General features: G+C 36.7%; 1 protein-coding gene and 1 non-coding gene across 2 annotated transcripts in view; one reads left to right on the top strand and one right to left on the bottom strand.

Moving 5' to 3' along the window:
* Positions 1 to 25,663, bottom strand: part of SORCS3 (sortilin related VPS10 domain containing receptor 3) — a 721,132-nt gene that overhangs the window by 342,422 nt on the left and 353,047 nt on the right. The window contains exon 4 of the mRNA XM_049790799.1: positions 15,055 to 15,213. Coding sequence (XP_049646756.1) covers positions 15,055 to 15,213 — 159 coding nt within the window. The remainder of the gene's footprint in view (positions 1 to 15,054; positions 15,214 to 25,663) is intronic.
* LOC125995586 (small nucleolar RNA SNORA51) lies at positions 974 to 1,106 on the top strand. Its single transcript, XR_007491084.1, has one exon. It is a non-coding gene; the product is annotated as a small nucleolar RNA SNORA51 (small nucleolar RNA).

Raw genomic sequence — 25,663 nt, 5'->3', positions numbered from 1 at the left:
CTATATATTATTTATTTTGTATAAAATAAGAAGAAATGAACAGACACTTTGACAAAAAGAAATACAAATGGCTAAAAGGCACATGAAAAAATGCTCCACATCACTAATCATCAGGGAAATGCAAATCAAAACAACTATGAGGTACCATACCATGTCATGCCACAGAGATTGGCACACATCAGAATGAATGAGAACAAGCAGTACTGACAGGGATGTGGAGAGAAAGGAACTCTTATTCACTGCTGGTGGGAATGCTGCCTGGTCCAACCTTTGTGGAAAGCGATATGGAGATTTCTCCAAAAGCTGGAACTTCAGCTCCCATACGATCCAGCTATACCACTCCTAGGGATATATCCTAGGAACACAAAAATACAATACAGAAAATCTCTTTCTCACACCTATACTCATTGCAGCATTGTTTACAATAGCCAGACTCTGTAAACAGCCTGGAAGATGCTCCTTAATAGATGAATGGTTAAAGAAACTATGGTACATATACACAATGGAATATTATGCAGCCATCAGAAGATATGAAGTCATGAAATTTTCCTATACATGGATGTATATGGAATCTATTATGTTGAGTGAAATAAGTCAGAGGGAGAGAGATAAACACAGAATGGTCTTACTTATCTATGGGTTTTGAGAAAAAATGAAAAATATTTGTGTAATGATTCTGAAAGACAAAATAGAGGGTCCAGCTCCTGGCATGAAGCTCACCACAGGGATCGTTTAGTGCAATCACAAAAATAATTGCACTGAGAACTATCATAACAAAATGTGACTGAATGAGGGAAGTTGAAAGCCTGTCTAGAGTACAGGCCGGTGTGGAGTGGGGAGGAAGGACACTTGGGATATTGGTCATGAGAATGTTGCACTGGTGAAGGATTTTTTATATGTGTATATATATATATATATATATATATATATATATATTAAAAAATCAAAAAAATAAAAAGAAAAGAAAAGAAAAGGTTTCCCAATTCTTACCACAGGCTGTGTTCTTTACACTGACTGTATAGAAAGAGGAGGAACAGTAAATGCACCCCATATACACCTCAACCCAGGCCCTTTGCCTGGTCTGTATTATGAATTGGGGGACAAAAATAAAATAAAATTATACAGAACACAAATGATTCTACCTTGATTGTAAGCAACACCTAAGCATGAATATAGTGGAGATTAATATAAACAATAAAATAGTGAAAGAAAAATATTTACAGGGATCAACAAAATTTTTGGAGATGATGGATCTGCACATTTTCTTGAAAGTACTTATGACTATGTGGATCTATTTATGTCAAAATTTAACTAATTTTATATATTTATCTGTCCTCTTATATTAATGTTAATTAGACATCAAGGTTCATTTACCAAAATCTGAGGAGAGCTCATACAATGTTCTTAAATTTGTTTTAAACAATGTTTCTGAGCATTGGAGAAAGTTCAACTTAGAGAATACCTTAACTCCACTCCAGTTTTTCTCTCAAGCAATTCTGAAGAGAGTAAGATGTTCTCTATAACATAAGCTTTCTAACAGTCTATTTTTTCTGTTTTGCACCACTTATCACAATTACCACCAATTACCTGTGTGCTCCATGTTTATCTTTTCCTGCCAGTGGAGATAGTGTCGGGATTCTTCATTATCAAATCCCTATCAGTCCTTCTACAGAATCAGTGCTCAATTAATAAGAACAGCATACTCTTAAATATGGCATCTGAACAGTGAAGAACTCATTGTTGAGACCTTTCCTGACTAAAGTATAAGGACTATATTTTTGTTCTTAATACTTATTTTATTTATTTGATTAATATTAACATATTTTTTGATGTTTTGTTAGACTTGTATCTATTCATAAGTTATTACAGAAGCAGATGTTGGGTTTAATTTTCAGTTAATTTTAAAGATAAAGCTGTGGTATCTATAACTGAGTATAAGCTAAAATATATTTTACTTGTTTACTGAACTAACCGAACTCTCATTTTCAGCATTAAAGAAAAAGAAGGGGAGAGACAGAGAAATAGACAAAGAAAGAGGACCTGGAAAGCACTTTGGGCAGGCTGGAGGAAGAGCCTTTTTTACTAGAAGGTTCAGAGCCTGTCCTTACATAAGAGAGACATGGGAGAGAAGAGATTTCACAGTGACCTTTCAGTATCTTAGTTAAGAAAACACTCAAACCCTGACTACTTTAACAGTATTTGAAGAAAGAAAAGTTAATATATCTTTATCCCCCTCAGTCATTCCCTGGCTGCCTATTACCAATCTTCTAAATTACCACCCCTAGTATCACTACCAAGCACTTCAAATTTTAAAAGTCTCCATTTGTTAAAGGCTGGCTTCAATAAATTTCTCAGATGGTGAAAGCTGGTTGCTGCCTCCAGCAATCAGAGTAACTGAGGGAGGCACAGGGCAAAATGTTAGGAAAGTGGCTAAAGGGAAAAAGAAGCACTAAGGAAGGTCATGGACCCTTCGATACTGTACCTACTAGGGTCTTCCCTTATCCATTCAGTGGCTGTGAGAAACAAGCATCTCCAGGTGGGGGAAGAATTACCTGTGACCATTGCCTCTGGCTTTAGGTATTTTTACAGACTTATTAATATTTTCATTCCTTCTGCAGACAATTAGATATTCTGACCCTGGTTGAGGGTACCAAGTGCCTCCTCCCTGCCCTGTGGTTTCCATGCTGACAACTGGCTTCTATTTTAATTTTTTTTCTGTATTTTGCTTCCTTTTCCATTCACTCTCACACTTGCTGTCTTAATTTAAGCCCACTATTATTATTGAAGATAATTTATAATCTTTGGATGTTCTGAACATGGAGAAAAATGTTAGTGTCTTCACCTGAATGAAGTTACCATAAAAGGCTTTTTAATTTGCTCAAATGAAAACAATTTTTTTGGGCGGACAGAGGAATACATACAACATGTAGAGCATTTGCCTCGGATGCATCTGATCTGAGTTTGAGCCTTGGAATCCCATATGATTCCTTGAGATCACCAGGAATTATCGCTGAGCTCAGAGCCAGGAATAAAGCCTGAAATACTACCCGTGTAGACAAAAAAATAAGAAGGAGAAGGAAGAAAAGGAAGAGGAAGAAGAGGAACTGGGAGAGAAGGAAGATGAAGAGAAGGAAGAAGAGAAATCATCTTTCAAGATTTTGAAAAAAATCTTTATTAATTTTGCCTCATAAAAACATTTTCTGTAGCAATTGCGGTTTGCACTGAGTTTTGAAACCTTAGCGAAAACTAGATGAGGAAGGAAAAGATCTCCCAGCAAAAGAATGTGGGTCTGAGCATATTTGTATAAGCAGGAGGGTGCTTTCCCTGAGTGCCTGGGGAGAAGAGGACCAACTGACAACAGGCTGCATGCTAGCTAAGTGATTCTTCTAAGTTTTGAAGAAGCCAATGGTGAATCTTAGCAAGTCTTACAACACATTCAGGTCAGCCAAGCCTCTTAAGGTCGTTTCTGGCATCTCTGCTGACATTTTGAAATGCCAACAAAGAGACCTGGTGAAAGTATAGCAGATAGGGCACTAGTTTCACACACAATTGACATGGGTTTGATCCCTGGTACTACATATGGTCCCCAAAGTGTGGCAGGAGTAAGCCCTGAGGATGGCTGGATGTGGATGCCCCTGGGGAAAAAAAGGAATAGAGAAAAATAAAAAACCCAAACCCAACCAAACAACATATCCAGTTAATACAAATAGCCTCAGCTTTCAAACCTAAGTTTCCACCTGCAACTCTGCACAGCATCTGATGCCTCTGAGTTCTAGCAAGTGGCCTTCCTTGTCCAGGTACCATTGTTTCTCATGTGCTCCCTGTCATCTTACCATAGCCAGATCAGGAGTAAAGACTAGTTCACAACTTTTCTGACCAGTCTCTGGGCCACTCATGTGACTCTGATTCTATCTCAGGGGTAAGCACTGAAGTGGTGTTTTCCTTGTTTGCCTCTTTGGAAATCCAAAACAATTCCATCCTTGAGTTCCATTTCATATGCCTCAGGAGCATCTCAGACCACACAGCATGAGACCCTTTTGCTCCTCAACCTATAGTCAATTGCTTCTATCTTAGCAACCTTGACATGTGCTTATAATATTGACCAAATTGTGAAGGTCCATTTGTTGAAGATATAAACCATATACAAACACACACACACACACACACAAACACACAAACACACACACCTAATGCTTCAGAATGTGACAACAGTTAGAGAGGCTATTTTAAGTGTTATTAAATTAGAATGAGATAATAATAATAATTATTATTATTATAGAAATTAATGCAGAGTGGCTGCCATCCTCTAAAAAAGAGGAACCAGTCACAGTTACACATAGAGGGAGACCTTATTTGACTCTCATTCTTTTGTTCAAGAAACCCTATGCCTACACTGAACCAAAGGAGTAATGAAGGTTACTCCTTCCATCTCAGATCTGTTTCACACCTGCCAACTTCCCCAAGCTTAGTTGGGAAAAAAATCTCAAGATCTTCAAAAGAATTACATCTATGGACCCCCCTCCCCACCAAGCTCTGTCCTCAAATTCTGAAAATTTAGAGGAAGATTTTTTTGGAAAGTAAAGTATTGTTTAATCCTCCTGATTTTCTGCAGAAATACAGAGATCAGAATGGCCCAGGAGGGCCTAGGAACACAAAGGTAAAAGAGGACTGTGACTTTCTGTCTATTGGGATTCCTAACTTGACCCCACAAAACTTAAGCTAGTGATGCCCAATCCATAAACTGCTTGACCAGTATAATAGTTTTACTCCAGAGAACATACCAACAAAAAAATGAAGTCACTTATTGGGAAGATGTTAGACTATCTGAGAAATTTTCCAGGCAATGGAAGGCAGTCAGGGTACAGTATATTAAAAATATTCAATTCTATGGACAACTAATTCTACTGGGAAACTCTGAGGGTCAAAAGGTGTAAGACTCATGCCTACCTCACTTGAAAGTGAGAGGATTAGGATATCTATTAATCAAATATTGATTATTGGTTAAAAGCTTTGCTTATGAGTTAAATTTTGTAAATTCTCTTCCTTGGCATGCAGAGACACAGGTCTATAGGTCAGTGCAAGTGCTTGAGTTAAAGGGTGGAAATCATTACTCTTAAGAGTTTGGAGAAAGCCTTTGGCAAAGAAATGCAAATTCCATCAATTGGAAGTCCACAGAAGCATACTGCAGTGGAAACACCAAATAGATACCAGCAGAACATCAACAGTGTCAGTTAAAATTAGATTCCTCATGGAAATCAGTGACAGGGCTGAATTTTACATGCTCACTAACATGGGCTTGAACAAGTGCCATAAATATGAGAGAACATCTGACATCTGGATTACACAGAGAAGAAACATTATGTAGAATAGCATAGCCAGTGCTTGTCTTAAGTCCAATGCCAACAGAATTGTCACCATTGTAGTTTCTTCTGTAGATTTCTATAGGAAACAAGCCTTAAACTTCCTGTTGAAGTTCAGAAGTCTGGCTTCCATTCAGGGCTTTTGTAGAATCCCTGTTTCCAGAGTATACCTGATCTGAAGCCAATTTCCTTTCATCTTCCACTCACACCTCTCCTGGCTTAGATAGATCATTAATCTGCATGGCTACACATGCCTTTGCCTTTTGAGTAGATGAAATATAGCAGATAGTATCTATCTATTGCTTCCTCCCTTGATTGAAAACGAAATTACATTTAAAAAAACACACAACTATTCCTTTCTGCTTCCATTTCACATCTAGTCCTTAGCTCTTCCCTTATATTCCCTACCATTAATTAGGCATTCTGGATATTCCACAACCAAATGCACGAGGATAGTATGTATGTGGGTACTTTTAAGTAGAAGTTAATGTTCTATAATTTAATTTTCTCCTCTCACATTAAACCTGCCATTTCCCGCATAATCAGAGTGATAAATGCAGAGTCAGACTCCATATTCCTGACATTAATACCCATCAGTACTTCAAATGCAAACAATTGTGACATTTGACTTTATAAAAATTACCAAGTGCACCAACTCTGCTTAATTAAACCATTTAAAAGTTGCTTTTGTTACATTTAATGAATGATATATTATACTGCAATGAAACATGCGGCAATACAAATACTTCACAATGCTTCCAATTAAGACTCACTTCACTTATGCCAATCGACAACACAAGTGTTCCACACTTCATTCAGTTTGTGCATTTTAAATGAACTGGTTAGTGAGAAGGGTGCTTCTTTGCTAATGAGTTTTGTAATCAAGGCATCTATTTTAATTTCAAATTGGCTAGATTGGGGGAAATTGCTAGACTAAATGACTGCTACTAATTAGGATTATAAAAATATTCATCATGCCATGGAATTAACATGGGGGGCTGATTTTCCTACATTTGCATATTGCTTGAGTTTTGGGGAAAAATTCTTGACAAATTGTCTTCTCTTTAGCAAATTGAACAAACACTATATCTGTTTTAGGCCTTCTTTTCATTTAAAGCATAATACATATTCATGATTTGTAAATGAAGTTAAATGATTTCAACTTCTATCTTCATTACCATATTAAAGATGTTGTCTCTATGAGCATCTTTAAAAAACTTCAGTATTGCTTATTCAAATGGCAAACATTTTGTTTTAATCTATATATTAACCCAAATGTTGGAGCAAATTAATGGACAAAAATAAGTAAAACCGGACAAAGCCCAAAAGAAAATTACAGCTGTGCTGTGTTTATTTTCTAATCAAAGGGGAATAAAATAGTTCAAATGCCTGTTTTAATGAAAATTGTCAAGGCTTCTAGGCTCAAAATCCAAGTTGGAAAGGACTATCACTGATGGCCAATTTTGCTATCTCATGATTAAAATGCTGTCTGGACTAGATGTCTGGAGTTCAGAAAAAAGATGATTCTGCTTCAAGACAGTAGAAACTATTTATTAGGGAGAGTAAGGTATGATGGTCATAGAGAATCCACCAAATCAGTCTCTTCACTGGTTCTGTGTGGACAAGTTACTGTCTTCAAGAGTCATATGAGTTAAAAAATAATACCCACCTTGAAGGATCTTATGAAAATTCAGTGTGATGATGTATAGAGAAACACCTGTCAGGGCCCATATTCAGGAGCTGCATAAGGCTATTCATCTTTATTTCCAGAAACATGGTTATATCCTATACTGAGTATATATAACTATAACTTGGGGGAATGCAAGAGTTACTAGACACACGCCTCAATTCACGGCATATGTCTCCACCTCTTGGCTCTAGAGTATTTGTTTCTATTACAGCTGTCAAATCAAATAACCAAATACTAATTCAATTTTGGGATATAGCCACAAAATTCATCTGAACAACTACCAGAATAAATCACTTCATAACATCTATCTATAGTGGGTGCTTCAAAATAATAAAACCTATATCTATCACTGAATTGTACATAATATAGATTGAGGTTATATCCAACAAGAGTACACTTTTTGTTAGGGGAAAAAAAAGTAATTCCTAGTGTTTCACTGTTAAAATGGAACCAGAGTGAAAAGCAAAATATTTTCCTCAATGTCACATTGCCTATTGAAAATGGATTTAAATAATGATTTGCAAAGATTTTATGCAACAGGAACATTGTCATAAATAGGTGAAACCATTTGTAAAAGAGAGTCTAATTATTAGAACTGATCACTGATATTCAGACTACATTTCTCCAGATTTGTAAACTATAAAAGCAATCTAATAAAATAATTTAGATTTAGAAAATTTGAAAAAATTATATAAAATATTAATATACATAAATTAATTGTAGAAGAAAACATTTTATTTGTAGATATCTCCTTCCATTCTGTTTTCCTTAATTCTTAAAAAATAAATTGATGTATTGTGATTTATAATAGTGTTTATTTGCTTCCATTCTCCATAATTTTCTTTTATTCACCCTAATTTTACATCTAATATTTTATTTTATATACTATATTAAAATATAACAAATATATATAATTTTATATAAAATATTATATATATCAGACACCTATTTGTAAATATTATGTAGCTACATGTTTTCTTAACCACCATTTTATTGTGTATATAATATTTTGCAAGTGTATGCATCATAATTTAAGTCCCTTACTGTGAGACATATATTTTCTACCCAGTTTTCCACTATAAATGGTATTGATAAAAATTAAACCTAGAATTTATACTAAGTTTATCTCAGAAAGAATTGAAAATGATATTAATATTTGTATAAATTCTGATACACATTTCCAAGATATTTTCCCAAAAATGCAAATTTACTTGTACCACCATACTAGTGTAGAATATTAATTTCACCATAGTGTTGTCAACATTAAATAATACAAAGTCCTGTGGCACAAAAAAGTAGCATACCTTAAAAACTAAAAATTTTTTCCATTTAAATAGTAATCTTTAAAATTTATCTTACAAATTTTCTATTTTAGCAGGGCTTATTCAACATCAGTGAATTATTGGTTCAATCTAATTCTGTAGTGTTAATATTTACAGAACAAAACAGTTCTTTCAATTGCCTCATTTCTACTTTCAACCATTCTTCCAAGTCAGTAAGCTATCTGTAAATAATTTGCATAAAATTAAGAATGAAGTTGGAAATTATGACTACAGCCTAATTTGTGGGTGCTATAGCCTTAAAATATCTCCAAGGAACATTCTAGAATGGAAGATATTTTGTGTTCATTAGTCAAGGTGCTGGTTTCATTAGGAGTCCTGATATTTTTTTTAAAAAATCCATCCTTATGTAAGCCAATATGGTCAAAATAAAATTAAAAGAAAAGTTAAAAAATATCCATCCAGTTCTCAGTATGTACTTGTTCTTATCTACATGCCACAGGTCAATAAGTGCTTTAACGAACTGACCCTGACTTTAAAAGACCAAGTGCTGTCTTTTCAGAGGAAATGATTAAAGCAGGGACAGAGCATAGAGTATCTTCAGACAGTGTCATGGACAAGGTCACCTAGAGAAGAACCTCAAATTACCATGATCTGCTAATGAAAAGACGAAAGCAAGAAGTACTGAGGACACTGAAAAAACAAACAAACAAACAAAAAGAAGTTCAGCACCACAGGTTAAACAAAGAGGTCAAAGTTAGGGACATTGGGCAGCAATATGGGCCCAAAATATCAACACGTAGAAGAAGATAATGTGACAGTCTATGTGGCTTCAAGAAAGCAGGCAGAAGCAGAGAGAGCTGTGAGGCAGAACTACCTTCTTCCCTCCCTCTGACTGTTATCTCCTCCTTCACTATAATACTGGCACAGCTGAATTTGTACCCTGAAAGCATAATTGCTTTATGAAAGGTGCTGTTAGGAAAAGGTATTTGAACATCCTTCTTTTTTCATATATACACTGCATCTTGCATTATACTTTTGCAAATGTTTTACTTGACAGGAATGCATCAGGTTACCAAAATGTATGCTTAGATGGTGGAAAAGTGTGCAGAAAGTCTGCGACATGATATAGGGAAAGCAGGTCTTGAGCAGATGAAGGTCACAGTGATATTAAAGGTAGTTCGATTGAGTTTATGAGCAATACTGCCAGGGGTGGAAATTCCTACCACAGCAGCCCTCACGGAATGCAAGTTATCAGTACATTCAACCAGTTTCATCACTCAGAATTAAACTGAAATCTATTTGTGCAAACATTTGAATAACACAGTGGTTGTCCTGCCTCCTTAATAAAAATCCGACCCTTCTTGGTTCATTGTTTTTGTTTTCTTTCAGGAAAGTGGCCTCATGGTAGTAGCGTTTCTATGGTGATGAGTGGGCACCTCCTCCTGGTACCAACGAGACATCTGTAAGAGCTGAGTCGGCTGCCATAGGTGAGGGGGAGGTGATGGATTTTTTTCTTCCTCTTAAATGATACACAAAGGGTTTACAGTCATGGAAGAGGACCTAATGAAAATACAACATTTTCCTTTAAATAAAAGGTGCCCTTCAGTCCTACTTCAGTCCATGGAGGATAAGCTGCAAAACCTCTATCATCCCTAACTAATCCCCCAACAGCTTTATCCCCACCAGGTGTGGACATATGAAGCCTGTTTCTGCCAATAGCTACGGAGGAAAGTTATCATCACCTGCTAATCCTGGAGGCTCTGAATACAATTACATTTCTAATCTGAGGGTTTATGTGAGAATATAAATGAAAGAAACAGCTTCATTTGTATCCAGCATTCCAGAAATATGGGTTTATACTTCCTATTAAATTTTCAGATGCTTCGCAATACAGCTAGAGTTAAACTCACATGGCTTAGGTATGATGTAGCCGACCTGGGTAGGGTGTGAAGACTCATAAAGTCTTCTCAGAACCACTAGAACCTGCTTTGTGGGCCTGATACTGCCAGTGGTCAGGCCTAGATGGCATCTGCTTTTTAACTAGCTTGTCAATCTGTCAGGTTCTATTGATTATGGCTGCTAGCCAGTGATCAAAACCAAAACCAACCTAAGAAAACAAAACAAAAAACTTATAGCTGCACACCCACCCACCTCTACTATAATAGAAACCTTTCATTATGCATTATGTCATTTTCAGAGAGTGGCATTTTACATTGAAATTATTGACAATTCTAGGTCTGTCTACCAAAGAAGTATCTGAAAAACAATGGAGTCTAAAATCCCATTGAATTCTTCACCTCTGATCTCCACAGAGAGCTGTATTTGTTAAAGTTACATTTTGCCAAAAAGATAAATGATAATAGAGAGCTCTTCAACCCCCAACTTTCATGCAGAAAAATTGTTATGCTCAACTTGCCATTTCCTGCAGAAAGCCCCTGTGTCAGGATGTATATCTCTAAGAATACATTAGATGTATGTCTCTAAGTACCCATTCCAAAAAAACTTCACTAAGGATCTTGTAAAAATGAGGAATTTTTAAACATCCAGCAGTTGAGAACAGTACCTATCTATTTAGAAAACTGCAGTGTCTTCAAATCTAATCTCAATTTTTCAAATTTTTGTTTTGATATTATTGAGCCCTTTTCTAATCACAAATATCCCAATTAAAAACTGTTGCAAGTACCATGGAGACAACAGTCTGACAGAAACAAAAGACAGTTCTGCCTCTTACATAGCTGTCAAAAGGTTCTAGAACTTTGATTCTAAGAAGAGAGGAATATATTTTTCTTTCCATTTTGTAACCCATGTATTATCCCACAGATTTTTCAAAAGTCCCCAGTATTCTTATTAAAATAATTCTTATACTCAAGAAGTGATCTCCTGTGTCTAGTGCATAGATTTATATCAAAATTCAATATGGCAGGAGAATCTATAGGCCAGAGAGGGCACTGGGATAGAAGTTATCAGAAAATGGGAAGTTTATAATATTGCCAGAGCTGAATTAACAAAAAAGACTTTGATACAATAGAAAGTAATAGAATCAGTCCTCTGGCTGGGCTAAATGCAAGGAGCATTTGCTCTGGATTCCCCCCCCCCCCCCCGCCTTATACCTTTGCAGCCTGGGAAATTAGAAAACCTACATAACATTATTCAGACCTTGCATGGTATAAGATAGCAAGGCCTTCTAGTTATCTGACTCCTAACCTGCCATGAAGCATTCCAACACAACCTGTATTGTGTTGTGTAATGTTCAAAACTCAAGTTTCTAGAAACAGCTGTTTTCTATCCAGAAGTTATTTCCTTAGTTCCTACATGGTGCATTTGCCAAGAGAGAGTTCTCTGGTAAGTCTCCTGCAGTTTTGTGATAGCAATTTGAAAGGTTCTGCAATTAGATATTGTCCCCTTAAAATATTATTCAATTAGGTCTTTTGCAACACATACAGCATTAGAAGATAGCCTTGCAGATTCTAAAGAAATAGCTCTTGCATTTTATCGAAGGCACAATAATGAAAACATCGATTCACTTCTCATCACAAACAACTCCCTGTGATGCTGCAGTTACCTTCATAGCATGCTTGTAATTTTCTCTAGAAGAAATTAATGCATGCTCATTTGACAAGGTTGTAGTCTGAAAGAAGACATTTGAATATCAATCTCAACTATACTTGTGTCTTCACTTGCTGCTAGATAGGCTCAGTTCCCCTGACTTTGCACCCATAAATTATTCCAAAATAACTAAATATTTTGCTGAAATCAGCATGACTTGGAGTAGGTATTTTTGTGTCATCTCTACAAATATTGCTGGGGGCATAGTTTGCTTTCTTACTCCATTTATTTAAAAGATTGGCAGGGCACCCGCTAGAAGCTCAATGGATCTTCACAGTATTCATTCACTTGATGCAGAAGATGTCAATGAGGAAGAATACCTAAGGAATACTAGTACAGTCAGCATTTGCTGTGTGTTAGGAAAATCTATTGATGCCCACTGTCGCCTTTCCAAATATTTACTAGTTGAAGAAGCTATCACCAACTCTAAAAATGCTATGAATACATTTATCAACAAGAGTGCTTCAGGAGTTATACACGGGATGTTCTCAGTGCTACTGAGAGGGAGGCAAAGGGGAGCTCTTTCACCCTTTCCAGATGCACGAAACCACAGTGTATTTTCTTTCTTAACTTGTTGACAGTCATTGCTTTAAGACTAGTTTGTCTCTGAATCAATAAAAATATGGCTAAGGAGCTCTAAAAGTCATCTAAATAAATTGTCACCCAGCCATTTAATAGCATCCAAATTATTTATTATTTTTAACATAACTTCAAATTCTCTGGCTATACTGAGTATCAAAACTCACAGCCTACTTGACATTTGGCTAAGTCTTTCATACAATATCCACTTGATGCCATGAAAGAACTGTATTTGCAATGGCTTTTGCTCTGCAAATGTCATGTGGGTGTCCTTAGGAGACTGCATTAAGCATCTGGCGCCCACCATGAGGCTCCTTAATGAGAGATATAAAGGTTATGTTGGAATTATTGTTTAAAGGTGCTGACATCTTTCATACATACACACATACTTTAAATCACATATTCAAATACATTTTGAAGAGCAACTATTTCAGGATTTGAGGGAGAACAGAAAGGAGATAATTTAGCTAAGATTATTCTGTGGATATCTTTATGTGAGATAGTGCTTATAATTATCTATTTCCTTTTACTGATTGATTCTACAACATCACATAATAACTGGACATCAAACACTATAATAAGGTTCCAGAAATGCCAGAAAATATAAAAAAATCTAAAGTCCTTTAAGTATAAGTTGATCAACTATAAAGCAGTCATTACCATAGTAATCATATATTTATCCACTATTTCATTTGCTTAAATATTTACTGAGAACTTACTAAGTCCTAGACCCTGTACTATAATCTTGATGCAGTTTATAATCTAGTTCAAACTATAATATAATTCAAAGGTCATATAATCCAATACAAAATCTCAACTGCAGCAGGTACTCTGCAGGGACATTATATAATGAGAAAGAAAGATTTTACATTGCTAGGGAGATTAGGATAGGAATCCCTGAGGAGGAAAACTACATTGGAGATCTGACCACGGTGAGTTTTACATTGAGAAAAATAGTTTAGTTGAAATTGGACTGTAGAGAAAAAAACTGAAGAAGTCTAATTAGAAAAAGAGAAGAATATAACAGAATAAGTAAGTGCTAGTAGATCTTACTGAATCCTTGGCTCTTCTTTTGTGAGTAATATAAGGAAGAAATGTTGTAGGAGCCTGAGTAAAGGGAAAAAATAACATCTAGAAAAAACAACAGTATTCAGGCTGGAGTATGAATACATTGGAAAAGGTTCTAGTAACAGTTTAAATGGCAGCTGTAACCTACGTTGGAGTGGTGGTGTTAAGAAAAAGAAAAGAGGGCCAGAGTGATAGCACAGTTGTAGGGTGTTTACCTTCATGCAACCTGGATTCGATCCATGTCATCCTATAAAGTTCCCCCAAGCCAGTCAGGAGTAATTTCTGAGAAGAGAGCCAGGAGTAACCCCTGAGCACCACTGGATGTGGCAAAAAAGAAAAAAACAAAACAAAACAAGAAAAAGAAATGGATGAATAAAAAGATAGTTAAAGGTAAAACGGTAAATTTGAGGTGGTAAGTAGGAATAAGGAAATTTTAAGGATACCGCGTATGTTTGTGATTACTGCAACTAGATAGAATTAGTTGCAACTCTGGAATTGCAATTGAAATACAAAAGGAGAATTAAGGTGGGGAGAGATCAAGAGGTGATGCTGGGACTATGTTAAATCAAAAGGTTTTGAAGACATACAAGAGAAAGTCTATTAGACAGTTAGATATATAGATTTGAAGTTCAAAGAAGTCTTGGACCATAGAAATAGTACAGGAATTAAGGTGCTTTTTTTGCACAGGCCCAAACTGGGTTCAATCTACAGCACAGTCCTTGAGCATCACCAAGAATGATCCCTGAGCATACAGACAGGAGTAGATCTCAAGTATCACTGGGTATGTCACTCCTCAAAAAATGGAGTTCTTATTAGTCACTTATTTTGAATGTTCCGTTAGCAAATAAAAATGCTAACATACTAAGATGTCCCTTGCTTCCTTTGAAAAACTGAGAATAATGTTATATTCAAATATATCATTTTTATGGGATGAAATATGCCATGCACTTAGAACATGACAACATGCATTCAAAGTCTTGATGCCTAAGTCACTTGCTAGATGAGTCTGAAGAAGCATCTTAACCTTTCTACAACTTTGTTTACTGCAGTCTCTATGAAATTATTATGAAAACATCTTTTCTGCTTACAAGGTTGACTTAAAGGTCAAATGAGTTCAATTTTAGGAGTTGGATAAATAGTATAGCTGGTAGGCATTTGCCTAACAAGCACACAACCCAGGCTCAATGGCAGCATCTCATTTTGTCCCCTGAGCATCACCCAGTGTACTTACTGAGTATGAAATCAGGACTAATCCCTAAAAACCACTGGGTGTGGCCCCAAAACCAATAATTCCCTCAAGCCCCATTTAAACCTGTGAAATGATAATTTCGTTTTTTATTGAGACAAATAGAAAAGAAAGTTTCTAAAGACAAAAACCAAGTGGTTTATCATTAAATCCCCTCCAAACAGATGCTTTTTATAATGTAGTAACTCGCATAAAAGACACATGAAAATGGCATTTGTTCACCTTTTGATCCAGACTGTAGGCTAGCACCCAGTCCTCTTGCTTAGGATGAAAGAGCAAACTCTGGATATTGAAGGTGAGACGATATTTCTGATAGGTCGCCCCTTCATCTGAGCTAATCAATATACTGCTCTCCATTTCAGGATCACTAAGAAGCATGATCTATATAAAGGAGAAGGGAAAAAGAAAAAATAAGTTATTAGGAGAAAAGAAATATAAAAAGTAAAGCACAAATATAAAGTTATTTTACTTGTATATTACAGCACAAAATAAGGCATATGAATCTAAACACAGATAAATTATTTGTTTCTTCCACTAATTGTTGATTTGAGCTAAAAAAACTATGTAAGTTTATGATTAAATATAGATGAGACTTCACTTTTGGGTGTTCATATTTAATTTTTAAATTTTGATGCCTATTATTTCAATTATAGTAACTTATTGTGGTTATCTGTCCCTGGACCTTAAAACCCTTATTCCGTTATCTCTCCTTTCCCCTGCCACACCATGACTACTTCTCCATGTCTCTCTCCATCACTCTGTTGCTCTTTCTAAGGATCCCGGAGAAGGAAGATTGTTCATAGACTCCATTATTGGATTTATATCTCTGAATTGTTGGAGGGATCCCATTGATTTCAGTGGCTTGTATGATTCTGTTGCTCTAAATAGTTTCCCAAAATCTCTCTCCAAAGATTTTCCTTAGGTCAAATCTCACTGGTCAAAAAAGTTTGTCATTCCTGAGCCAAAAGATAATAACAAAAATGGTTCAGGGAAAAATTCTTTGGCCTCAAAGTAAGCTTCAAATCTCAGCACCTTTCTGCTCATATTCACTCACTACAGAAAATTATTTAAAGTATAGAAACCTCACTTTCATATAGTGATGGAGTCTGGCTTTGTACTCTTGGCAGGACATACATCCTTCATAAATTTCTAGACAATTTTGTAATAAGTTCTTTACCCAAGCATGTTGGCTGCAACACTCATTAACCATAAAAACAATTCTGCCATAAAACTGATAAAATTACTAGTTGATAGTTTGGTTTCATTTACTTTTGGTTCCAATAAATGCAAAGCTTTCATATTTATCATATACAATTTTTGGCCCTTGTAAAGTGATACATAGTGAAGAGCAGACATAAACGCCTTACCAGGGGATGATAACAACTAAGTATATTTGGTAGAAAAGATGGAGTGAAAGCTTACTAGAAGTAAGAAGAGTGTAAATCTGACTGCACACTAACCTAGAAAATGATAACATTCCAGCTTGCAAATCCCGGTATGAACACAGTCGTCCACCACCCAACCCACCCCCAAATCAAAGGTTTGCCAAGTTCTTACAAATGGAAAAGGAGCCAGCTAGAAATTTACAAGTTCTAGATATTTTTGGGTGATTTTTGCCTACTTTTATAGAAAAATTATCTGTGGAAAATAAGAAATTCAGTAAAAAAAATATTGACAGGGAAAATGCTTGTGACAAAGAAGTTAGAGAAAATGTACCAAAAATGCTTTTTCATGCTACATCTATGACTACCCTTTAGACTTTGTTTTGGTTCTGTACCCAAAAGTTCTTGCAGCCTAATAGTGCTAAGGCAGAAAGCAGGGTAGCCTTCATGCCAAATAGAGACTTAGGCCCTTTGAGGTATCTTTTCATCCCTTACTCCTTACTTTTAGTACTTAAAATCTTCTTTAATCAGATCCATTAGCCTTCTTAGAGTCTACACCAGGCTCCCAGAGGTTAGTTTGTACCTCAGTGGTATAGCTCACAACCTTGGTGGTATTAAATGTCTGACCACTTTCTAGTATTTGTATTCCAAAAATAGATACTTCTACACTAATATCTTTTTCTCAAACACTTAATTTCCAGTCTTTGATACTATTCACAATTCCATCCTTCTTGAAGCATTCTCTTCCAGAGCTCCCATAACATCATACTCCTCTGGTATATCCTTTTCATCTCTTATAATTCCTACCTTTCTTTGATGACCAGAGATATGCAATTTGGGGAATGAGATAATGCAGGTAACTTTGCAATCTAATCCTTACACAACATTGGTTCAACCCTCCTCTTCTCATTTAGTACATTGTTCCTCAATAATGTCCCTTCCACTCTTCCTATTTTCATTCCACATATTGTTTTTCAGTCACCTCCCTTCCATTCCTTTTCATCTTCCAGCTACTACTTTCTGGAAACAATTTGCCAAAAGTAAGGCTTTAAAAAATGATAGGTCTCTCAGTTGAAGATTGAAAACACAGCAACCTAGAAGATTTTCACATTTGTATATGCCTCAAGCACAGACATTTCAGAGACTCTTCTCACTATCTTCCTTCCCTATTGTGCCCTGTCCTATATCTATGCATCTAACCATCCATCCAAAGTTACAGAATTCATTTTTAATTCTGCTTTTTTCCTCAACTAAAATAATTATTTCGTTGTTCCTGTGTTTTATCAATAGTTCTAAAATCAGATGCATCCTCTTCCTCCCCTGAGATTACCATAGTCCAAAATGTAGTACCTCTTTACTAGGTTTCTATGGGTCACTCCTAGAAAATTTCAGTTTTAGTCATCTCTCCTTCAATGCACTTTGCATAGAGATTAAAACAATCTTATACCACTGCTAAAAGTTCATCAGTGACTCATTGGCCTTTCTATGTTCTTAAATACTTTAGATAACCAAGTAAGACTTGCCGCCCCCGTTCATGTCGCTGATCTCCCGAGTAGCAGAGGCTTTCTGCACTCTAATGCAACTTGATTCAAATTCTTTGAGTTCCTAATATTTGCTATATGACTGAAGAAGCAAATGACATTAATTTCTGTTTACCTGAATTAAAGACAACTTTTACACATGGTATGAATTATGAACCTAAAATATAAGTCTACCACAGAGGCAGGAAGATGTTTGGGAGTAAAACTGGGGACATTGATGGAGGGAAGTGGACACAGGTGGGGGTGGAGGGATTGGCATTGGAACACTGAATCCTGAAACACAACCATGATTAACTGTAATTCATGCTGACTCAATTCAAAAATATAAGATAAATTGTCAAAACACACATCCCTTCTTTATGAAACTATTAAATAGAAGGATTTCAAAACTATTACCCACAGTGTATATTAGTATTATAAGGCAAACTTTAAAGCAAATGCAATCCCTTTAATGGCTAGGATTCATAGTCCTTTTCTTTTACTATTCTTTTATAGCTTCCAAGACAAACTTAATTTCTTTTTCTCAAATATTTGCTCTGGCTTTATAAAAATAGGCATTGCTAGTTATCACAAACTTTGAAATAAATGTATTCTATGTAATATATTATCATTCATGTGTTAATGATCTAGGGATGAAAGCACTTGGGTGAGCTATTAAGGGACAAAATAATTTTTCCCTCCTTCGGCATGGTGAAGGGTTAGATAAATGGGTAAATTCATCCCACAGTCCTTGAGAAAACATTCCAGGATGCATCGTTTTCCTTCAGTTTGAGCTGACAGATATACTGGGTCAGTACAAGGCTTTCAAAACTGCCCTTGTTTGCACCACAGGATGTATCAATGGGCTTCATAGGAGGCAATGGAATCATTTTTCCCCAGGTGCAGAGAAATTAAACTGCTTATTTTATGCAGGTATAAAGAAGGTTCATGCCCATGATTTTAATTAGAAGATAAGGCTCTCTTGAGCTGGAGGCTAGCTCTAGCCACATGGGGTTTGGGGAGACCCCATGTGGAAGGCCGTCTCCCTAACTTGGGTGCGCTGGGAGCCTTGATAGGCCCCCAGCTTTCCCCTCCTCTGCCCCAGGCCTCCAGGCCTTCTGGGGTGGCAGCCCAGGCGGCCAGACAAGGTGGGTGTCAGGGGTCCCACCTGGATGGGGTCCTAAAATTTCCCCGCCCTTCCCCCAGCTCTAGGGTGGGAAGGGCACAGGGTGTAGGGCGGACAGATCCTGGCTTCCGGCTCTAGCCGTATGGGGTTTGGGGAGACCCCATGTGGAAGGCCTTCTCCCTAACTTGGGTGTGCTGGGAGCCTTGATAGGCCCCCAGCCTTCTCCTCTTCTGCCCCCGGCCTCCAGGCCTTCTGGGTGGCAGCCCAGGTGGCCAGACAAGGTGGGTGTCGGGAGGTCCCTCCTGGATGGGGTCCCAAGCTTTCCCCGCCCTTCCCCCAGCTCTAGGGTGGGAAGGGCACAGGGTGTAGGGCGGGCAGATCTTGGCTTCCGGCTCTCTATCCATCCTCTCTTGAGCTGGAGGCTAGCTCTAGCCGCATGGGGTTTGGGGAGACCCCATGTGTAAGGCCTTCTCCCTAACTTGGGTGCACTGGGAGCTTTGATAGGCCCCCAGCCTTCCCCCGCACACACTGCATGTATTAAGTGTATTCCTTATCTTTATGTTTGTTTTGCGTATCCAGAATATCCATTTTGTATTCTTCCCTTTCCCATACCCCTACAAAGCTCATTTTTACTCCTTAACTCTCTCACCCCCCCCAAACATCACTAACCCACATTACTCTTTTTAACTTTAGAACTGCACAATGCTAATCACAGACGAAAGCCGTACATTGTGTGTGACAACCCCAAACTGTTTCAAAAGACATAAAATGAACACGTATTTCTTTAGAATATTTTGTGTTTTTTCTCTGACAGCTATAAGTCTTCCTAAATATTCTCTTATACAGTGACGATTCTAACCACTTTTTATCTTCTTTTTATGAGCTGTTCAAAAGGAATTTTGTTGAAAGAGTCCCCCAGTTTAATGCTTATAATTTAACCATGTCATGGGGATGTTGGACTTGTTCTTATGGCCCCCATATGCGCCAATAATGCCATGTGGCATTGCTCCTTTTTTGCATAGGCACATTAAAATGGGAAAATACTATACATACAAATAAGATCCTATCTAAAAGAGATTGGAACACACAAATCTTGTAGTGCAAAGGGACCTTACACTCTGAACATTGACATAACGACCTGGCACAGGCCTCAGAAGAAAGGGCATTTTCCATTCACCCCTGAACCAGGGAAGCCATCCACGAAACATCCAGGTTTGTCTATAACATCACCTGGAAGCAATCCTCTACTACAGAAGACCCTACCACTGCTCAGACATCGACCTGCTCAAAAGAGACTTCCCTTAACACTGAGAAGACTTAACAACAACAACGACTCACAGGACAGGGCTCTCTGCATTGCCCTTTAATGGTGAGGTGAAACAAGAGGACACTCCACATCCTGACTTCAATGTAGGATATGCAGATTCCAGGATCTTTAATACAGAAACATGATACCAACAACAGAGACTGTGTGAAAAATAAAAGTGTAATGGGACTACAGACAATGACTTGGATTGGACAAACTAGTTTGCCTGGAGCCTAGAGTTGGTCTTATGCCAGGAAACTTCAGGCGTCAGGTCTCTTTGTATTTAGGCCAAGGTTATTTCTTTCCATTCCCCTCATATTTTGGTGGGCCTATGCAAACAACAATTGCCACTCTAACACTGTTTTTACTGTGCTCCTTTGACTCTAATCCTTAAAAAAAACACTTAAAATTTGAGGTTAACTTAAGCTAACATGCATGTACAAGGAAATGTAAAAAAATACTATGCCTCTAATGTTTAAGGAGTTACATAAGTTTTATGGCTTTAGATTGCCTTGTATGCTGTTAAGAAATATTATAATGTGTTACATTCTGGGGACTTGAGGGACAAAGTAATTGTACATGGATTCTGTTTTATTTATCTTAATGTTCTTTGGCTGAAAGTTCAAAGTTAAGATATCAGCAAGGGGAATTCTGAGAATTATGTTATGGGTGATTGTCCTTCCACTGTAACTTTACCTTGTCCTCTTTCTTTGCATCTTTGTTCTCATATTAAAAAATAAAAATTAAAATAAAAGAAGATGAGACCAACATCATAAAATGTACTGCTTTATATACCATGAGTTACAATATACTGAACAAGTGTTACCATCAAATATTTCAGTTTTCTCTTCCTCCAGCTTTGTCCTTTCTGCACTCAGCTCAGATTTGCTGAACACACAGAACACATTACTGGGCAAACAAGAGCCACATGTTTGTAAACATACATATGCAGACATGTGCATGTACACAGACAGAAATGAATTTACAGACAAGGTAGACTGGCATTACACCATGGTTTTAGGAAATTTATCATACAAGAGCCTATTTTTATTAAAACCAAATCTTTCTCTGACATTCTCATTAGAAATCCTTTTATATAATTTGATTTCACTGGCTGTTCTCTATTCAATCTTAGTTTCTTTAAAGAAAGGAATAATAGAAACCTACATGTTCTAGATTTCTAATCTATAATTTATCATATATTTTATCAAGTCATCATACAAATTAATGCAGAACCATTAGGAAACTGAGTTATAGGATAAAGAATAAAATTGCGTATTATTGCCTCTAAATAACTTAAACATTCAACTCTCTTCCTCTCACATATGAACAATTTGATGGACATACTCACAATTACTTAAAGATTTGCTATATTTACCAAGAAAAAAAGTTCTTGATTCTTCTTTTCAGCAACTCTGAATATTTTAAAAATAAAAACATCCTGAAGAAATCCCCCTTTATTTCTCTGGCTTGTTTTTTTCCCTCTCCTGAATATAAAGAAGTAAATGTATAAGAAGTTAAATAGGACATATAATCTGAGTGCTCACCAAAAAAATAAAAGCAACAAACCACACTGATTTTGAAGAAAAAAGATAGATCCATAATGACCCATCTTATTTGTGGTACTTTAAGATATATAAACAGTAAGGAAACAACAAGGACCAAAGGCAATATAATGAGATAACCAAGCCACAGAACTGAGTTTATGAAATCTGGAGAGAATGTTTTAAAGGGAACTTGTCTTGAGGACCTTGGGGAGAGAAGTGTAGACACTGGTTGGGTGCATTATTGGAATTGGGTACACAAGAAACCATCACTAAAGTAGTGCAAATTTAAATACATCAATTAATAAAGATAAAATAAAATTTAAAATGTATATTATCAAAATAAAAAAACTACCATAATAACAAAAATAAGAAGACAGAAAAATGCCTTGCCAGTTGTCTCAGGTAAAATATAGTTTATTAATATCCTCCCTGTGTAAAAATATTATCTCAGGAATATCAAGAGAATTGCAAAAAAATAACATATATATCTTTTCCTAAAATATTTACAATTGGATTTTGTTTGTTTTTAGATTGTTTGTTTTGGTGTTCCGGGCTTACTCGAGGATCTAAATTCAGGGATTACACCCAGGGCTCTGAGAATCATTTAGGATTTTGGAAGGCAAACCCAGGTAGGTCACATGCATAAAAAGCACCCTACCCTTTGTTCTATTGCTCTGGCCACTACAAGTAGAATTTTGTTTTATTTTTTTTATAAAATCTTTATGTAAGCACCATGATTGCAAGCATGATTGTAATTGAGTTTCAGTCACAAGCAGAACACCCCCTCCTTCACCAGTGCAACATTCCCACCTCCAATACCCCCTCCTCCTTCCCAACTCCTCCCTGTATTCAAGATAGGCATTCTACTTCTCTCACTCATTAAGATTGTCATGATGGTTTTAGTGTAGTTATTTTCCTAACTGCACTCATCACTCTTTTTGGTAAGCTTCATATTGTGAGACTCACTCATTTATGGGTTATAAGAAAAATTGAGGACATTATTGTAATAATACCCAGAGAAAAGAGAGATGAGAGCCGGAAGGACAGGCTCACAAGTAGAATTTTAAAGATAAATTTTAACCTAATTAAATCTGAGGACCAAAATTTGAACTATGTACATGTTTCTTGGTTAAGTTATGATCAATATTTCTTTTCAAACAAAACACCATGCATTTCTATTTTTAATTGCAGGTATACTGATATAAATCCTATGCCAATGGCTATTGTAGATATCACTATGTTCTACATGTAGGTGATATATTTTAGTACTTCTCCATAAAATCACTCTGAGTGCTGTATCTTCAACCCCAGGTGAATGAGTCTGAATCAGGGTCACGCACAAAATAATCCAAACCAGGCTGAGGGTGAAACGTGTAGTCTGGCAGTCTTCTACCATGTATGGAGATCCAGCTGCCTGCCAGAACTGCCATTTTTATTGAGTACAGAAACCACCCTTGGGTGGGACAATAAAAACATATAGCTCAGGCTATCCTGAGCCAGTTCCATCCAGGTTTAGAAGTAAGACAATCTCTGTTTTGGGGTAAATCTAAGTTGTAAACAACATTCAAAGGAAACAGGGATGACCTTTGTTTTAGGTAAATAAGGTGTACCCTAACACTTGTCCACATATATTTTGATTTTGGGGTCATACATGGCAGGTTATTTTGGGTCTGCACTCAGGGTTCATGCCTAGCAGTCTCAGGGACCATTTAGGATGCTGGTGATAGAACTTGGGTCTGCTGTATGCAAGGCAAATGACCTACCCACTGTACTCCAGCCCTGACATGTAGGCGATTTTAATGACATAAAGAGAAAAAAGTTCCTAATGAAGATTTTTGTTTAAGTTTGGCTATAAATTCTACAGTGGGTTAATGGAAGTAAATGGGTAGGGGAGGATCACATGAATGTGGTTGATCAGAATTATTAATGGTAGGGTAAATAATCTTGAAGTAGGTTACTTAAATTCAGATTCTTATTTTGTTACTCTCTCTATAATTGTGAAATTATTATTTAACTTTCCTGGTCTTATCACATATTTAAACAAATTAAAATGATAATAATTGTGTTCTAGTGGATGTGGAAACGTAGTGCCAGGTGAATTTAGTCAGTGACTTTAAAATCTGATGAATAAATAGTTTATCAAAAATAGATAATGGGATAGCAAGGGATGGGAGATGACAGCATTTAAAGCCCCTAGTCAGGTTCACTCTTTATTTTTTTCTCTCTCCTCTGCTCTTCATTCAGTCCTTCTTTTGCTCTTAAATCCAGGGAACTGTAGGCTCAGGTAGGGGTCTATGCCCAGATGGAAGAGAAGATGAGGTAAAGCTCTTAGACTCAGATAGAGGAGAGATCAGGCAGAGGTCTTTTGTTCAGGCAGATGGCAGGCTGAAAACTTACTTAAAACTGGAACAAGACTTCAGAGAACCATTGGAAGATAGTCTAGGGAAGGCCCCAGGACACAACTTTAGACTAAGAAATCTTAAATTGGAGAGTAGCATAGGAACAAAATCAGGTCATCATACACTGGAGGACAGTAGTCCAGTGAGGGACTGGACTAATGAAGTCACACATGGGGCAGGACAGCACTGGGTAGGAAAAATGATACAAATCACAGGTAAAGAAGAGACCTGGATCTAGCTTCTATATTGTACAATAAAAATGTAAGGTTTTTCCTTAAAAAGTAGGAAAGCTATTTATTGGAAAATTTATGAGAACGGCAAAGGGCCCCCAACTGAGGAGGAACTTAGTATAGGACTAAGTTAAACTTTAACTTACAACCTTCTGTATTTTGCATGCATATCTTTCGTACAATTCTCAAGAACCCACCAGCTCAATAAAACTCCTTTTCATGCTAACATTGTATTTAACTGAAAATGCTATGGAAAGGAATTAATGAGATAATGATTAAAAGAGCTTAGTACAGACACATAACTGCTAAATAAACATTAACCTTTTGTCTTCAAATCACCCAGGACAAGCACACAGCTAAAATCTGAAGGAAATCCTTGCATGCTGGAGACAAATAAAAGTGATTTGGGGATTATTTGCCTCCCTCTGGCTCCCATCATTACCAAGCTTTGTGAATCAAAACAAAAGGCATAGGTAATGGGCAGAAAGAGGTGCTGTTCAATAAGTTCAGTTTCAGTTTTGAAAGATGATTAAGCTGGAAAGCTCTACAGTCCAACACTGTCACTAGATAACAATACTGGACTGTACAAATGGACTCGAGAGCATAAATGCTAATGTATGTATTTACTGTAATTAAAATCTGCAAACACACATGGAACAGTGGGGGAAAACTGCAGTTCACATTTCTTAACATTCTTGTTGATATTCAAAGAAAAGCACTCTGTATCAATCCTGCTAAACTGAACATGAGTTAGAAAATCATTTGCCCATTGTGAAACATGGTGGCTACTCTTTATGGTCACTCTCAGCAGGTTGGTAGGAGGTGCTAGTCGTGCAAAAGTTAAATGCTACCATTTTAGGAGTGACAAGCTTTGACTTCTCAATTCAATACATTGTATTGTAAATTACTGATAGACCACTTTAGGATTTATCCACAAGCAAATGGTGTAATATCTTTTTGTATTCAACTTCCAATGCTTGTTTTGCAGGAAATGTTTGAAAATGTTGAGTAACAATAGTCAAATTTTAATGGTGTGTTGCCAATTGCAAAAGAAAGTTGTGAAGGACATAGGGATCACAGAGATCAGGAATTAGACTGGAGTTCAACCTTCATTGAGGTTTGCTTTCAGCTGAGTGAAATAAATCAGAGAGAGAGAGAGAGAAAGATGCAGAATGATCTCACTCATCTATGGGTTTTAAGAAAAATAAAAGACATTTTTGCAATAATTTTCATAGACAAAAGAGAGGAAGGCTGGATGTTACAGCCCACTTCATGAACCTCACCACAAACAGTGATGAGTTTAGTTAGAGAAATAACTACA

The sequence above is a fragment of the Suncus etruscus genome, chromosome 17, assembly GCF_024139225.1.
Source record: "Suncus etruscus isolate mSunEtr1 chromosome 17, mSunEtr1.pri.cur, whole genome shotgun sequence".
In the NCBI taxonomy this organism is placed as follows: Eukaryota; Metazoa; Chordata; class Mammalia; order Eulipotyphla; family Soricidae; genus Suncus; species Suncus etruscus.
This window is presented reverse-complemented; position numbering and strand designations above follow the sequence as displayed.